Here is an 18,038-nt window from a genome sequence, read left to right as displayed (position 1 = left end):
AAAGGAAACAGTGTGCCAAGCCACAGCAGTGGCAGTAAATGTGGATACATATTTAACAGGAGTGAAACCTTAAGATTGAGAAAAGCAACAAAACAGGGATAACTGATTTCTGTCTTAAACTGCATGAAAATTTTCCTCAGTTTTAACAGCCCTTGGTTCTCTTTTTTCCTAATAATTTAGTCATTAAAATGTTGTGTTGAACTTTAGCCTCTTAAGAAAGACCCAAGTAAATTATTTACAAAAATACTGCACCCAAAGATGGTAACTGGACTATGATAGCCTAACAAATCCTGAACAAGATTAAAAGCAACCAACTGGTAAGAAAAAATTTAATATTTAAAGAACTCCAAACAAGGACACTTCGGGAGAAAGAATCACACTTGGAAAACAGATTCCCAAATTATGTTTATTTCCATGTTTAAGGAAATTTTCAAGAAGGAGTTAGATACAGCTTTTATTCAGAAATTTTTACACTGCTGTTGAACACTCCTTTTGTCAAAATTTCATTATATAGTTGATTTAACTAGATGGCTTGTCTGCCATCTGTCCCCTCAGCAAATGCTAGGCATTCTGTTCCAAACCAACCAGACCATCTGCAATTAATAGGTTGCCAGAATGGCTGTATACATATACTTCACATGCTCTGAGTTGGTGATTTTTCTTTATTTGGTAACAAGCAAAGCCAAATATTTCCAGTGCAACCCAAGAAAAGACCACAGAATTGATGGGATGAAATAGCCTTGCTGACCTCACCAAACCAATACAATTTGAAATTAATAAATACAGAGAAATAGAAGACCTTCTACACATGACCATAGAAAATGATTTCTTAACACAGCTGTGTCCCTGAAAAACCCCAGCACACTATAGAACCTCTATCCTTGGGAGACTTTCACAAACAAGTGCATACACTGAGTTGTTCAACGTGTTAAATGTGCTCCTCTGTGTCCAGCCACAAGCAAGAACCAGCAGTCACAGGCGGCTGCCACCTTTGGCTCGGTCTCATCTCCTTCTCCACCTGGTGGGTGTGGAAGCACGTCCGCCTCGGCTGGCTGCAGCCCAGGGTTCGCAGCGCTGCTTCTGCACAGCGGGGAAGGGCCAGGGAAGCACCTGTGCTGCTGACCTGAGCGAGGCTGAGCACCCCGGGGAAAGCAGCATCTTACCAAGTTGTGGACCACCTTACGGCCGCCTTTCGTTTGAGCACCAACAGTGACCCAGCGGTAACCTGTTAGGTCACCCCTACAGGTACAAACAAACACAGGACAGCGCAGTGCTGGCACCAACAGTTTCATAGGCTATGGAGACCCAGTTCAGCAGCACAAGTATTTAAAAACGAATCCAGTGCTGGACGCTGCTGGCGTTTTCACGGGAGCCAAAGCGTGGGGGGACAAACTTGAGCGGCTCCGGGCGCGTCCCGGCACAGCGGGGCGGCCACAGCTCCGCGTCCGTCCGCGCTGCGGCCGCCCGGCGCCCCCCGCGTCCCCCGCTCCCCGCCACGGGCCCGCCGGCACACAGCCCACAGGCCCCGGCGCTCCACACCTCCCTCTCCCGGGCGGCAGCTCCTCCCGCCGCCGGGGAAGCCCGGGGCCTCCCTCCGCACGCCCCTCCCGCCCGGCAGCGCGGCGGGGAAGAGCCCGCAGGCGATGGCGCGGCTCGGCCGGCGCTCCCCGTACCTGGGCGGAAGGCGGTCAGAGTCCTGCCGCGGGCCCTCAGGAACACGTTCCCCGCCGCCGCCATCGCCCCGGCCCGCGCGGCCGCTGCCACCGCCGGGCCCGGCCGCCGAGGGGGCGGCACCGCCTCCGCCGGGGGCGGCGCCTGGCGCGGACGGGAGGCCCCGGGACGCCCCGCGGGCCCGGGCGCTGCGGCCGCGCTGGAGGATTCGGGCTCTGGTGTGAGGGGTCCGGCGAGAAGCGGTGGCCGGGTGGCTCTGGGGCGAGCCCTGGAAGCGGGGAGTGCTGCGGGGCGGCTCCCGGCACCGCCATGTGTGGGGGGCGGCTTAGGGTGGAACCTGCCCCGAAGATGCGCTGGCTTTTAAATAAATTATAATAAAGTAATAGATTACATCATATTCGGCTTGTTCCTAACCTGCGAACCGAAGTAACCCCTTGTCTAAAAGCATTGGCAACCTTCCTTCGTGGCTGTTCTTGCCAGGTTTCCTCAGTGTTTAAACGTGCTCCCGAATTTAGGTATCACCAGCAACTCTCTGAAAAAGAAAAGAGAGGTTATGCAGAAAAAGCAAAGGCCCAGTGTCTCCCTGCTGCCAGTGCCCCCAGCTCAGCCTGCCCACGGCTGTGGGCACTGTGGCGGGCACGGAGCAGATCCCACACAGTTCACGTTCCTGTCAGAACCAAGCTACACAGTGAGGTGATGACTGAAATATATGGGTGACTCTTACAAGGCAATGTTTTCTTCATCTCTCCTGACCTAGAATTCCTTTTTGACCCAGCCATCCAGGAAAAAAAATACGGTTGCAATTTCCCAGTTGAACAGCTGGGACCCCATTATTCTGTGTGGTGCAACATGCAGAGTGCTGAGTGCCTCTAGTCATTGTGAGAAATCTGCAACAACGTGTTAGGTGAGGTTAATGCTGTCAACTAAAATGCATTCCTATGGCTAGATGGCTTTTCCATCTGTAAAATGTGGGTATTATTAACCACAAGTAAAAACAGGTTCTTCATCCTACTTGTAAACTGCTTAAAGATCATTAGATGGAAAGCACTAGGGGAAGTCTTTTTTATTAAGTAGTTTTTGTCAATTTGCCTCTTTATGAGGCAGCATGTGGTATATTAAGCAAATAAAAACTAAAGTGCATTTTTAAGTCTCAGGTGTAGCCTATCTAAATATCCCAACACCATCATAGGAAGGGGTGATCACAGTCTTGTGGTAGAACTGCTTAGGCTAATATAAGAGCAGTTGGCTCAGTCATGCAAAGAACTTTTTTTTAACCTTTTCTATTTCATTTCCATTTTCTTCTCATTTGCTTAATAGGGCTGAGCAGCTACAAAGCAGAATATATGACTGCTGCATGACTTCAGCTAAAGTCAGGATTAATTTTGCAGTGAAATAACATCAAGAACAGGCCAAAAATGTAGATTGTTTTGGCAAGGCAGCATAGTGTGGCTCTGGAGCACAAGGACATGAGATTGTGATCAGCACCTGAATTACCTTTGTCATACTTAACCTGGATGTGTTGCTAAAGGCAACCATGTCTCTTGCAAGTTATGCATGTCTGAAAGACTGATTCAGACCTGGCAGAGATGGGGATTGTAAGATCTTCTAGAGTTATCTAAGGCTGTAATTTCACAGCTCTTTTTTCCTAGACATGTATAGCATGCTCTCCTCTACAAAATTCTGTTGTCAGTACTTGTATTCTGTTGTATTTGATGTCTTTGCAGGATGGATCCTGGATGAGCCTCAGGATGCTCAGCTCTTTCTAGGTGATGACGATGGTGAGTGTGCAGCCTGCCTGTGTTGCCTCCTCTTCAAACGGAATCCTTTGATCTTAGATCACCTTGAGCATTACTTACGGTAATGAGGAGGCCAGGAGAAATTTTAATTTTGTAATTTAAACACATTTTCTTGTGATTTTACAACCTGAGTGCAGTGTTTTCATCTGCAGAAATAAAGGAACATTTGCTTATAAACGTGAGAACTGAGAATCAGGACTGTGTATGCAGGAGGGAGATTTCAGCCCTCTCCTGCTTCCTTTACTCTGCCAAATTTGAAGTATGCATTTTTGAAGCCAAGCTCATGGACCAAATGCTATACAGCTAAAGTCATTTTACTATGACTAAGTCGTTCAAAGTTACTACTGATCTATGTTGGTTTAATTATAGATTTTCATGGACTCATTCCAGATGGGGCCTAGATAAAGCATCAGAATTTTGTCATAGGACTTGATTTGTTATACAAAGTGTCATGAATATGATGGCAGTGAATAAATAATTTACAGTAGCACGTGTCTCCTCTTATTTATAGAGTATAAATTGAGAGTTTTACTAATTTTATAAAGTTAGTGTGAACATACAGAGGGAAATGTACCATTCTGGGAGGGCATGCAGTATATTGAAAATAAGAGATTAAAAGTGGGAAATGCAGGCATTGAAAATAAAATTCTTATATAAGATTTAGCTTAGTAAGGACTGTGAATAGAATAGTGCAGATCTATGGAGTCCAGATCTCGTAAGACTTACTCAAGTGTGCTTTAAATCGTGCTGCCAAGATTTACAGTTCTTGGAAGTTCTGAAAGATCCAATAACAGACATTCTACCTTATTTTTTACTGCAGTTTAAAGTAAGACTGTATGCACCTTGAGAGACCTAGATAAAGTACTAATAAAACAAGTAAATGATTCTAAGATTTACTGTCTCCATTGAGAAATTAAAATAAAGAGCAAAATAGTGAAAGCAGTGGTTCAAGAATGGGAATCTTTTTCCTAATCTCAGCAAATGACAGGATGACAAAGAACAAAACTGGAAGAGTACAAAAGGTGAAAAGGATATAACAAGGTTGGTCTAAACATTGGAATTAAAATTACAATGCACAGATGGATATGCAGATTTGAAACTAAACCATTTTAATCTTATATATAGAATAGAATGACTATGTGCCATCTGGAATTCAGGGAATCCAATGAAAGTTGGAGGTGTAAACAATGCACACAGCAATATCAACATCTGTTTTCAGTGCCTGCTGATATATATGAGTCTTTGAGGGATAAGTTGGAGAAAATAATGGAAATTGATAAAACCTCATGACAGAAAAAGGATCACACATAATTGTATTTGTTTAGAAAGAATTTGGATTTACTCATGCTAAAAATAAATAGTGCATACAATGTATTGTCTGTGTTTTAAGAATCTCTTCTCTCTGTAAGTCCTTGAACAGGACATCATTTGTAGCAGATGCAACATTTTGGAAGGATTGGCATAGGATACAGCTCCTCTCCTTCCCAAGAACAGCTAATGGATAAAAATCAGGAAGTTCTGAAAACTTACAGTAGTATCTCTTATGAGTACACTCCTATGTCCTGCTCCATTGCTGAGACTCCAGGATGGCCATACCATTATTAGGAAATTTAGCAATCTGAGCCTAAAGCATTACAGAATACGATAAAACATAAGGCCTGATATGTAGTACAAACAAAAATGAATTACTACACTAAAAATGAATTACTGCACTGAAGAGTGCTAGCAATGTTAAAAAAAAGGCTCTGTTAATATTTGGCCTTGATAACAAATGGCCTTCCATTTTCAAAGGGCCCATAAAATAATATCAAAAATATTAAAAATGTTTTGCACAAACCAGCTTAAAGGGATTGGTTCACCAGGACCAATATTTTGTTGCTAGGAAGGGAACAATGATGACATTGATTATTTCCACAGCTAAAAATCCACTATGTAATTGATTTTTATCTGACTCATTTAGTGTGGGCAGGCTCCATTTGTTCAAGAAACCTGTAATATATTCCTTGAATCACTGTAACTATGAGAGATATAAAAGTTGATGTAATGAGTTAAACACACTATTTAACTCAATTTGTTTTGCACACTGAATTCCAATTTCTGACACAGATACAGGTTCTATCTAGAACTATTGCTCATTTTTTGTCTTGTTAATTTTCCATACTCCCAAATATTCAAGAGTTCTACTTTATTCAGGGTGCCTCTGATTTTAGAATTCCATGTCCTGAGATCTCATTTTCAGGTACACCAAGAACTCACACCTTTCACTGAGTAATTGAGACCTGGGCTACCAGCAAATTTGAAAGTCCTGACTAGTAAAGACTCCAGGGAATGAGAGAGCCAGACAAGGAGGAATTATTTGATCTGGTGCATATCTTTGACACATTCAATGTCTACTCCTGAAAAGTCATGGATATTTGGGTCATGAGTTTGTATTGAAAATGCTAGACACAGAAAAATTGCATAGGAGTCCATCAAGGCTTGAGCTGACTGAAAAAAAAAAAAACCAATCAAGGTTTTAATTGAAGTGTCCATTTCCAAAATTATGTAGAATATTTGTGATTGACTGCCACCTTATCCTGAACTATAAGAACTTTCTGGCTTAACCGCTCTCCAGAATTTTTGCCATCAGATTTGGGCAGTATTTGTCCACTATCTAAAGTTTATGATCCCTGCTGCTCATCCTGTCCAGTCACAAATAGAAGGAAATTAGGAATATAAATAGATTTGAAGAAACTATTTAGTATATATATATCCACATACATATCTGGATGTTTTTAGAGTACTATAGGTTTCAGGTATACACTATATGACTTGAGCAGAAAATCTAGGTTTAAAACCTTTTATTTCAAGACTTGGTGTCAAATTTGGACTTGTTGGACTTCTTTATTTTGAACAAATAGATTTTTCCATTCATGTACAAGCAAAACCAGAAAACTGGAAGAAAAATTAGTATTTAGTTTTTGTATCTGTATGCATTACTCTTGAGAGTCCTTTCTCCTTCTTTGCTGATAAATGACATATTATTATGAAAAACAATAAAACCCCGGTGATCATTAACCACAGTTGCTATTTCTGCCAAAAAAAAACCCCAAAAAAAACAAAACAAAAACAAAGAAGCAACAATCTTTCAAATATTAAAATTCAATAAACAATCAGAGTACTTTGATATTTTTCAACTAGGCATAGAACAAGGGCATTGGTCTTTTCCTGTTACATTGGTTAATCCAAAATGTGTTGCAAATGAATCTCTTCGTTTCCTTGCTAAAAGCATTTTTTTTTTTTCAGACTGGAAAAAACTCATTTTTACATTACAGGTAAAATAAAAGCAATTTGGGTGTTTTGAAAAAACTGATACCTCCTTTTTCTTTCCTTCTATAAAGAGATTTCATTCTCTTTTGGAAAAGAGGCATTTGTTTTGTTCACCTAAATTTTAACCAAATATATTTCTCAGAAGCACATGTACATCACCATCTGACAGGATATAACAAACTGGATATAAAGAGACAGTGACATCAGATGACTCTGAGAAGAAAAGTATGACTACAAAAAAACTCTGAAAGAGAACCCATTGTCATACCACTTTGCAGAGATGCAGCTTCTGCTACAGAGTGAAGTTTGCCACCACAGAAATGTCCTCTAAGTGGACAAGGTTCCACTTAGGTTTTCTGAAGTGGAAAAGGTAGTTGTACATCAATCAGGCAAATAAATCCTCTTGTTGATTGGCCTTCCTGAGTCCCACTCTGCCACTACTCTCCCCTCAAAATACAGCCTAATAAACTGCATCAGTGGTTCAGAGAATCTTTGCTGCTTTGCAGAATGATTTATGTTCGCTAAACTCTTCATAGAACTCTTCTACACATTAGTATTCACTCATATTGTGTGCCAGGTTTTGCATGTGAAGTAGATCTTAAAATTGAATTTACCATATGTGATGTCACTAATATAGCAGTCACTGTACTTCCTGAAATAGGATGACTATGAAGGATGCATCTATTTTGCCACAGATTTCTATAAAACAAAATATTTTTCAGTAATTAAAGCTGAAGGTGAACAAAGGAGGTACTCCGGGAAAAGCACAGATTAATTTAAGCCATAAATGACCCATTTAAGTTTTTTTTCACTCAAGTAATGACTAAAGAAAATGAGTTCAGAGACTGATGAAGGATGCTGAATAGGTAATTATTGCTATTACAAACCCCTTATTTTAATTTGTAGGAAATGTGATTTGAAAATTAAATAGCACTTGATTTTTTTCAGGTTTCAGTGTGAACTCTCCTTCAGCTGTGTCTAGCACTTTTGTTTCTCAGAATTTCAAGGACCTTTCTTTTCCCATTAATGATTGTATTAGATAACCAGAAGGATCCATTTTTCAACAGTATTATCTCAGCAATAAATTACATTTTCCACTTCCCTCAGATTCCTTGTCTAAAGATCTGTAGGTGTTTTACAGGCCTTGGGTAAACAGAAATAACAAAAAATTTGAACACAGGTAGAGGCACACAGAGGCTGATTTATGAGTGAAGACATAACATGCACCACAAAGCTTCTACTTTTAAAATTAAAAATAGATGAGGACAAGACTGCATGCCCTACAAGGCAAATGTAATCCACCTGTTTTGTACTATCCTTCACTTCAACTACCAGCCTCCTTCCCCATGTTTGCAATGATTTTTTTCAGATTCCTTACAGTTGTACTTACTCATAACAACTCAATCAACGACAGCAAACACTGTCTGTATTCCCAGAGTGTTCTTTCAAATTTTTAATGCTCCAGTAGTTTTCAAATCTCTGTTGCAAATGTAATAGAGTCCAATGTCCAAGCATAAAAATCCAGACTAATTGACACTAGAAAAGTGGCTTTCCCACTCTTTCAATTTCTTCTGGTTTTGAAACAAGGGAGAGGTAAATTTTTATTCACAGAAATATTGCTTGGTCTTATTGATCCATTCCTACATATGCTGAAGGATGATCACCATAGATATATGTCCCCTTTACATCAGGCAAAATATAGAAATTAACTCAAGTGCCTCTTCTGCAGATGACTTGGAACCCTTAAAGATCATTTTGATGTTTGCCAGTTGGTTGCAGGAATACACAGTAAGGAACTGCAGAAGGGTGTGTACAAGAGTAGGGTACCAATAAGAAGATGCTACATCCAACCCATCCAAACGTACTCTGTGGCAAACAAACCCAGTGTCCTTGCAAAAGAAACTGTGCCACACATTTCTAGCTTTGAAATCAGATGGAACTAAGACCTTCCTGCTATGAAGCATAATCAGGCTCATTCAAAAAGCATGGCTGACATTGCACACTGTCCCAGAATGGCCCTGAGAGCGAGCAAATGGCACAATGCCAAAGCACTGAGTAGGGACACTGGGGGCTGTGAGTCTGTAGGGATGTCCTCACCACAGAGATGTAACAAACCCTCTCCAGCCGTGACATCCTGACAACACCCACTTGACAACACAGAGTCTGGCCACAAACCCGTGGTCATGAATTCATCTCGTGGACTTACTTAATAGACCATGGCACTGGAATGAGTGGCAAACCAGAAAAAGCTCAAAAATAGTGAAGTGTGATTAGCATTTTTGTTGAATGCAATTGGATGGATTCATCAACCATAACAATTTTTTTGAATAATTAACTGTGCTGAATTTTTCATTAAAATAAAAGTACAATATTCATATGGAGAAATTACTGCAGTGTGAAACATGTTTGAATTAGAACAAGACAACTTTGTCATTGGGTAGGTAAATTCATAGTGCCAGGAAATGTTCTTCTCCCCAGGTTTTAGGAATCCTGTGCCTAACAGTCTCCTGCAGTATACAGTACAAGCTACTATTAGTAATAGATCTAGAGCTGAACATAAGGTATGGAGGGAGTATTTAAAATGTTTAATTATTCAAATGAAGGAATTAATTGACTGTGTCTTTTTTGCAGTTACACAATATTTCTAAACATCTTAAGAGCTCAGCATGCTAAGAAGAATATAATAATGTATCTGAATCTGCACTTCAGTTTATTCTCCAAGAAAAGCACTATGGAAAAACATTTTAAGATCAGACATTTGGAACAGAGCAACTGACTTTGGGGAAACAGCATATCTATGTATATATATTATGTATATATACACAAAATATGTATACAATATAAAAAAACTGTGATGAATTGGATTCAATGGGTGAAGATCTTACTATGCCTATTGTACAAAATGTGATGTAATACTGTATCAACAAGCTGCACTTCATTACAATACTTATGACAATTCCTTTTAAACTATCAGTTCTCAAGCAGTTCTAATCTACTATAGTCTTATGTATGATAATTTCTGCAAAAAGTATTAAATAATTCTGAACTGATGAGAATTTGCTAGTGCTGAACTTTTAGCAAAAGAGCATTCATAATTATACTTCCAGGCTTACCTAGATGGAGATCATTGCATTCCTTGCTGGAACAGGCAGGTGGGAAAGCAAATATTCCATTTGCTTCTCTAAAAACCCTCAGGACTAATTTGTCTCCAGAGAAGGTAAAACCTAACTGAAAACCAGGCTGACTTACATATTTATTTTCAGGCAAACTATAGTAAACTGTAACTTCTGTTTGCCCTAAGGTTTCTCCAACAAAGTTTTTGGGGGCTGAACAAACTGTTTAAGGGTACATTTCTTTCCTGTGCAGGTGCAGTTTTGTAAGCCAGTATTGTTAAACTGTAGTGGGGACCCTCCCACTGTGCATTTTAAAGGCTTGAGAGATCTGCACCTGGGCTGTTAGTGCCCATGATGTGCCACAATAATTGAAGTCCAGCTAGCGTGAAAAGGGATGGAAAGCTTGCCTAGGAGCAGGTTGGGAAGCCCTGACCTGAAGAAGCATCTGTTACCTTGCTGCCGGTCAGAAATAATTATATTCTAAGCAGGCTGGTACTAGAATTTCCAGTCTTTTCTCTTGGCCTCCAGAGCCAGAAGAAATCTGTATAGTTCTGGTATTACACTCTATTTTTCTCCTTCAGCAACTTGTTGGCAAACAGGTACAGTTTATCTCAAAAAAAGAGGGATCAATTCTTTACTAGCAACCAGCAGAAGATACTTACTTTAAAGGTTTCTGCCAGGTTTGCTTAATTGGACTATTTGGATAAAAAAAAGCCAGCATAGGGCTATGATAGTAGTCTCAATGCTCTGATTTTCACACTTCAGCACTAATTTGCTTCTTGATAAACTTTGGTTAATCAAATTTCTGCAACTCAAGCAAATAAAGAGTGAAATTCATCCTGTCTAAAAGGAGCCCTGGTCTCACAGAATTTCATCAACTAATATTCTCCCAGTACCTATTGCTTCATCTTTTGAAATGTAACTGTTTTGGAAGCATCCAGGTATGGAAACAGATAAAATATTTCAGTAGCTAAAGTACTTTCAAAATTAATTTGTCAGTGAAAAATGTTTAATTTTTAATTTTAATACACTCAATAACACATTTATAAACCTTGGTTTATAAATGTCTGCTTTCCTTGCAATAACAGCTCTTCTACTTAGTCATAAGAATACTTTGTAGCTGAAAGATTTACACCTTGTCCATACCCACTCAGCCTTTGACTTATAATGAAGCTGCCAGCAAGGACACAAAGTCGTGTCAAGCACAATGGCATCCTTGTACTGTGCAACCGGAATAAACTGTAAATTTAAAATAGCAGTGTTTACTATTTAAAACTTAGAGTTAGTAAATATCTCGAGAAAGATTTAGTGAATCAATGAGACTACTATTATTTTTCACACTTTTCCTGTAAGAAAAGAGAATTGTAATATTTCTGGGTTCTTACATAACCTAGTCTAGCAAGTATTTATCTCATCTTCTAGATAAAAAATCTAACCTCCTCATCCTTAAATAAATCCAATGTAAAAAGAAAAAGTACAAGGTAGAAGTTAACTTAGAGGACTTTCTGTTTGAGCTTTTGAAAAATAAATCTCACCTGAACAAATATAATAATACCATCCTGGGTAAGACTTTCCTAAACTGACTGAGAAGACAGGTATATAATTTTTTTTTTCCAAGAAGGAATATTCATATATATTTATTAGCTAGGGTTTTAGAGGAGGTTTTTTTTCAAGAGAATGATATATCATATGGGTATCATTTCTGAAAAAAATCATGCACCTCTCATACAGTCGAGACTAAATCAAAGGGAAGAGAGTATTTTGTGATTTCTGCAAGTGAATTCATAAAGACCAACAGGACTCAACAGATTTTTAGGACAAAATCATAAACTTGTTGTGGTGAACACCATGATGTGTGGGGGAGGAGGGAGAGGTGCCAGCTGGATCCAATGCCTATCTTGGCATTTATGCTGTGTTCATCACCATGGTATCAAAACACCTTTACAAGTTCTAAGTGTAACCACAGTAAAGGATCTGTAGTTTTAACTTGAGTCCTAGGAGGGATGGCTTTGCTGTTGTTGCTATTGTTATGATTATTGAACAAGCAGGTGAAAATAAGGGATTTTACATTTTGTTCTTAAGGAGCTGAGATTCCTCAGGGATTCAACTCCATAGCTGTATGTCAGTTGCCAAGAAAATTGCATCTGTACATGGTATAGAGATGACTCTTCTCTTGTCCCAGAAAATTCCAGCTCCAGAAAGGTCATGAAGGGAGTAAGAAGGAGCCCTCATCCTTTTAGACAGAGCACAGAGAAGATGCTTAGGATGGATGGAGGCAGGGAGGTGGAAACAAGAGTTGTTGAATACACTGCTGATTTTTCTTGGTTTCCCCAGCAGTGCAGGCAGCTTCCCTGAGAGTATGTGCCAGAGAGCTCTCCTTATCCCTGTGCCAGCAGAATGTGCCTCCCTTGGGCTTCCATGGATTGATGCACAGAGACACCTGAGAGCTGGCTGAATACATTTTCAGGAACATACAGCAGATGTGCTGGAGCTTAAAGCTGTATTGTATGTGGAAACATTATTTCCTTAAATATTTATACATTTTCTCACATAATAAGCATCAGACTGTGGCCTTTGTAGTATACATTTTCTCACATAATAAGACTGTGGCCTTTGTATTTTTATCTTTAACTTTTCCTGTATGTTTTTTTTTTCTTTTTTCTTTTTTTTTTTTTTTTTTTTTTTTTTTTTGTTCTGTAGCCTTTAATGTTAGATTTTGGGTTTGCTTTCATTAGCATTATAAAATTATCCCACTGAAAGAAATAGAATATTATGTCCTATAAAGAACATCTCAATGACAATAAACTTATAAAATCTTATTCCTTAGAGTGAAATCTTCACTCCCTTGAATTTAATGGTAGTATTCCTGTTAATAATAATGAGTCAAGACTTTGCATACAGCTATCAATAATTAATTATTGATAGTCAACAGACCTAATACTAAAAACATCCTGTGCAATGAGACCAGAAATTTGAACACTGGACCCAAGCTGAGGCTTTGCATGGAAGGTCTATTTCTGATCTTGCTGTGCAAGTGTTTTAGTGTTTTCTTTTTTTGTTAGCTTGAGCTAAACATTATGACAGAAACAAGTGAGATAATTGGGTATTATGAGATATCTGCTCTTTTTCACTTGTGGTCATTTTATGTGTTGAAATATTTGCATTGTTTATGTAGGAAAGTGAACCTATTGTTCAGCCATCTAAATTATGTCTTTGTTAATCATATAATCAAGGCTCATGTCAACTGTTCTAGTTTGCATAGAAATTACGAGCAATTTCCTTTTAAATTTTGTTATATTTTCTTTTTAAAGAAGATCAGTCCCTAAATTCACAGGGAGAATTTGTTAAACTGGAAAATCCTATTTAAGGGTTCAAGGTGTATAGAAATTACAAAATTGCCCTTAAAAGGGTCAGCTTTCTGTCAGGTGTGTGGGAGTGAATGACAGACTAATTCACACACACACCCAAGAAAATTGTGAATGGTCTTCTTACCAAGAATTCTGTTACAACTGGCCCTAAAGATGTGTCTCTCTCTCTCTCTCTCTCTCTCGCTATATATATATATATATATCTAAGTATATACACATATATATTATTTCCATATTAGACTGAAATATTCCTTTTACAGCTTCTTTACATTTTACTCCTGAGTTACTTGCCTGTATCGATTACAGATTAAACAATCCATTCTGAAGCGGTACTCTCAGATGCCAGTGTTTTGCGATAAAACTGTGTTTAACCTTATTACACTCTGCAATAATCTCCAAAATATATGTATTAGGGCACAGTTATCCTAAATATTTTATTAACATTCGATTATATTTAGCAGGTTAGAGATAATCTGCTGATTTAAGTAAACACTACAACAAAAAGATACCACAAGAATCTTCTGTCAGCATCTTTTTGTAGCACTTCTTAAGACTCCCTGATGTGCATTTCACATTGCAGTTAAAATCCTTTTATTTGTCCTATTATTTATCCAGCTGTGGGATCATTGCATTTTCACAATAATAAAAAACCTCTAGGCAAGTATATGTTACAAAACCACCAAAAAAATTATTAAAAATGTTCTGCTACACATTGGTTACTCTAAGCATTCAATTTTCCATTTAATATTGCCTTTATGCAAAGAGCAAGGAAATTAGATTGATGCCTTTTCATTCAAGATAGTATAACAGAGTACCTAGACAGATGTTCTAGATAGATATTGCATTTATGTAGGTGTAAGAGTTGCACTGTGCTCAGAAATATTAATGATGAATACTGTTAACATTATCAGAATGCTGTCTAGAAGGAAGACATAAGGAATGGCACTTACTCTTCCACCTTGAAATCTTCCTGGGTTTTTGACCCATCTGTCAGTATACCTGGTTGACAGGTTATTTCTTCTCACTGGCTTTCATGCTAAAGGACAGGGAAGCAAAGCCCTTTGGAGCCAGCTTTAGCACTGCTCTTTGCAGTTGGCTGTCAAGTGGAGTCAAGAAGGGACAGTTGCTACCATCTGCCTAAAAGTGTGGTCTGGAACCTCTGTGTGTATTTGTGCACGTCAACAGCTTTCCAACATATGGGCCTAAATTTAGTCTCTGAATTCATTATTGGGCTTTCAAATATGTGACCCGGTTTTCAGATGTACTGACCACTCAGACATCTGGTGGTTTCATGTAAGCTGTGATTATTCAGCATCTCTTGAGCAAAATCACTCAGTGCAGTGCAGTTTCCATTTTAAATTAGTGAGAAGACAGTTGATGAATTTAGTAGATACCTGTGTTGGGTAGTTGGTCCGTGGATGTTTAACCTTCTTGACATCTGACCCTCTTGGCCAGGCCTACAGTCACATAAGTGAACCTGACAGCCACCTGAAAACTGGTGACAGCATCACTTGACACTGATAACTGTGTCATAGAATTAAAAAGGTATCACAGAACTCTGACCATAATTACTTTGTGCCACTTATTTCATCTGTCTCATGACTTAGCATTTTAAAATCCTGAACATCCTTTTAACAGTTAGCATCCTTTAAAAATGGAACTGTCAAGAGAAATTTTCTTATTCATAAATCTGAAAGTTCCTGCATCTATATATTAGTACTATATGTAAGACTCAAAATACATCAAGCTCCTGATAGGCATGTTGTGACAGTGATACAGGGAGACATCATTAAAGCTTATTATCAGGAAAGCACACTGAAAAGGTCTGATTTTCAGTAAGAATTTTTGATTTTCATTCCTTGACAGAACATTTTGGAAGACATGCAAAATATATGGTGGCTAAAATATTTTGTTAGTTAAGTAATACAGCAACTTTACATTTCTGTGAAGAGCAAGTTGTTCACTTCTGAGGTTTACAGCTCACTTCTATAGCCCTTGAGGGTTATTAGTGCTGAAACTGGCAGACTTTAACTGACTCATCCATTTGACTTATTGTTCTGCCTTCTATCCATGGGTGTTCCAGGCCTGAAGAATGCACACTGTAGACTAAACTTGTCTACCTCTTTATCTCAGTTGCTGAGGAGTTTTAGAAGACGTATTGGTTAGATCAGCTCCTCAGCTGGTCTAACATATGCTAGAGTCAAACAGCAGAGGATCAGAAAGTTTTCTCTCCTATGTGCCCTGTTCTATATCTAAGCACAGCTTCTCTATGCTCAGGCACAGTACACAGCCTATTATACTCACTTTAACCTTGACAATTTTTAATGCTATTTTAGGCCTGTTTAGAAAGTCTTCCTTTCTGCCTTGAAAAGTTGAACTCATGGGAACAAAGGTGGTTTCCTTTTCAGTTGGAAAGACACAAAAGCAGTTCTAATTTTTTTGATCCTGTGTAGCTTTTATTTTTCTTTTTTTTTTTTTTTCTTTTTTTTTCTTTTTTTTTTTTGTTAACAAGATAAAGATTTTGTTGGCACAAGTTTGCAATGATCTGCAGAGCCTTCTTTGTCAGCTGCAGTAATCCTTAGACACCCGCTCAATCATTCCAGATCTAAATTCCATGTCAGTCTAATTTATAACAAGCAGAAACGTACCTTGTTCACAGGTACTTGCAATATTGCTACAATTCAAAAGTAACATCAGTTTTGCCAAAGAAACTGGCTGTCAGCTTTCCTTGTTCAGGATCAGAGCAGTAGCTGTGCAACAGGCAAACCCGAGGGCACAGCTCATTTTACAGCTGCACTGCTGGGAGCTGCTTTAGACCTGTTGGCACTTTTTCCCCACTGCTGTATACTGAAGACATTTGCACTATACATGTATTTGCTCTTGTATGTTTATTTGCACGTACTCTATTTACCTTCTAAATTTATCTGAATTTTCTTGATCTCCTTTGAATTAAACTGAAGCTACAAGAACTCTTGGGATTTCATGAAGTCCACTCCAAATGTGGTTGCTGTTACTGCCTGCCTCAAACCCAACCCACATAATTACTACAGTTTAGGTTTTACAAGAAGACTGAAGAGGAAAAATATTAGGTTATAAAGGTAATTTCTACATTATAGAATTGCAGTAAATTATGTTCCTCCTCAGTAAGCCATAAAATCAAGTCTCTCATGGTTTTTCATTCATGTAGCACCTCTTGGCTCATTAAAATTTCTTGATGGTGATCCCTTTGTTACATGCAAAGTGTATTTTTGAGACCTGATGACAATAACAAAGAAGTGCTCAATGTTTGTGAGATGTTCCTATTAAAATTGCTATGAATCCATGAAATTTATGAGAACAAGCTGCTTCTGTCCTAGTCCATATGTGCATCTTTTTTTATGAAAAGGGAAAGGTTAGTTAGAAGATGTGTGCTCACTATTTATAAAAGCAGAAGTGTATTTAGTGTCAACACAATGCAGGTTGGGATTTCACACATTGTTGTACTGATACACTAATGATTGCAGTTATTGGTTAGAAGAGCAAAGGCTTATGAAGTGTTTGCTATGTAACTAAAACCAAATGCATTTTAACCACCCAGCAAGACTAATACCTCTGGGGAAGGTCACTGCTTATAGAGGAGTGACAGAACTTGGTAGAAGCAAATGCTGCTGTCTGATCTATGTGAATTCAAGAATGTAGAGCTGTTAAAAAAAAAACCTCCAAACTTCTGTGTTGTGTGATACTGTGATTTACAGTATTTGTGAATCATAGGACTTTTTTTCAGTATCTATAAACATTAAACTTGTAGCCTCCTTGGCAAAACACACTTCTTTTACTCTTTCTTGAAAGAGTTCTTTAACTCACGTCTGCTAAGACACTTCTTCCAGGTCTCACGCTTCCCTAGTGCTGCCCAGCAGACATCTTCCACCACTGAACTGTTCTTTTAAAGGCACTGATTGCAAACCTGCTGCCACTTGATCTGGCACAGAAGAATCATCACTTCTTCTGTTCTCTAGCCACAAAACATTTTGGGTCTACATCCAGACACCCCACTACAGCATGAAGTGACTACCAAGGAAACAGACGTTGACTGTTTCATTCCAATTTCCACACAACATGTCTTATCACAAAATACTTTTCACATCAATACTGCCTGAGATCAGGCCTGTCTAGGTGCTTTTTTTGACAGATATGCACAGCTCTGGAATGTCTATTAATAGTAATGATTGAGCTATAGGGCATTTTTTGGGAAATAATGATTAGCTAGAAAGCTCCATTGACTCAGTGCTCAGCAAAGGACTATTCTCTCTGTCAGGTAATCAGTCCCAGGGATTTACTCAAAGGTTGCATCAACATTGTTATTATAAAAAAAAAATTAAATACAGAATTTTGAACATAATAATTGCAATTGCTCCATATGGTCTAGTTGTTTTATATTCTTCATATTTGCCACCACCTCAACACTCAGGTTAACTCACTGACTTTCTCTCCTAATTTTACTCTTTTTCGAACTCTCTTATTTACATAAAAACCCCTGCAAGAATCAGTTCTAGATACAATTCCACACAGAATTCAACAGAGTATGAGTGTATCTGTAGCTTCCCTGTGACATGAGTATATGTTATTACCAGAAAAGGTGCCTATTTTCTAGGTTAAAGTTGAACTACAAGCATTGCCATTAATTCACATCATCTTGGTGAAAACAAGTCAAAGAAATTAGAGGGAAAATAAAACAAGAATTCTGTATACGGCTGGTGCCTAAAGTAAGAATCCCACCTAATTAAATGGATATACACTTGAGT

At 38.6% G+C, this 18,038-nt stretch overlaps 1 protein-coding gene across 2 annotated transcripts in view; it reads right to left on the bottom strand.

The window, feature by feature from the left end:
- CPPED1 (calcineurin like phosphoesterase domain containing 1) overlaps positions 1-1,784 on the bottom strand; it is a 39,350-nt gene extending 37,566 nt beyond the window's left edge. For both annotated transcript variants that reach the window (XM_053991806.1, XM_053991807.1), the window contains exon 1: positions 1,674-1,784. In XM_053991806.1, the coding sequence (XP_053847781.1) occupies positions 1,674-1,737 (64 nt within the window). In that variant the 5' untranslated portion in view covers positions 1,738-1,784. The remainder of the gene's footprint in view (positions 1-1,673) is intronic.
- Positions 1,785-18,038: the final 16,254 nt, after the last annotated feature.

Source organism: Vidua macroura, chromosome 16, assembly GCF_024509145.1.
Source record: "Vidua macroura isolate BioBank_ID:100142 chromosome 16, ASM2450914v1, whole genome shotgun sequence".
Classification (NCBI taxonomy): Eukaryota; Metazoa; Chordata; class Aves; order Passeriformes; family Viduidae; genus Vidua; species Vidua macroura.
Note: the sequence above shows the minus strand (reverse complement) of the source record. Positions and strands in the feature narration are given on the sequence as shown.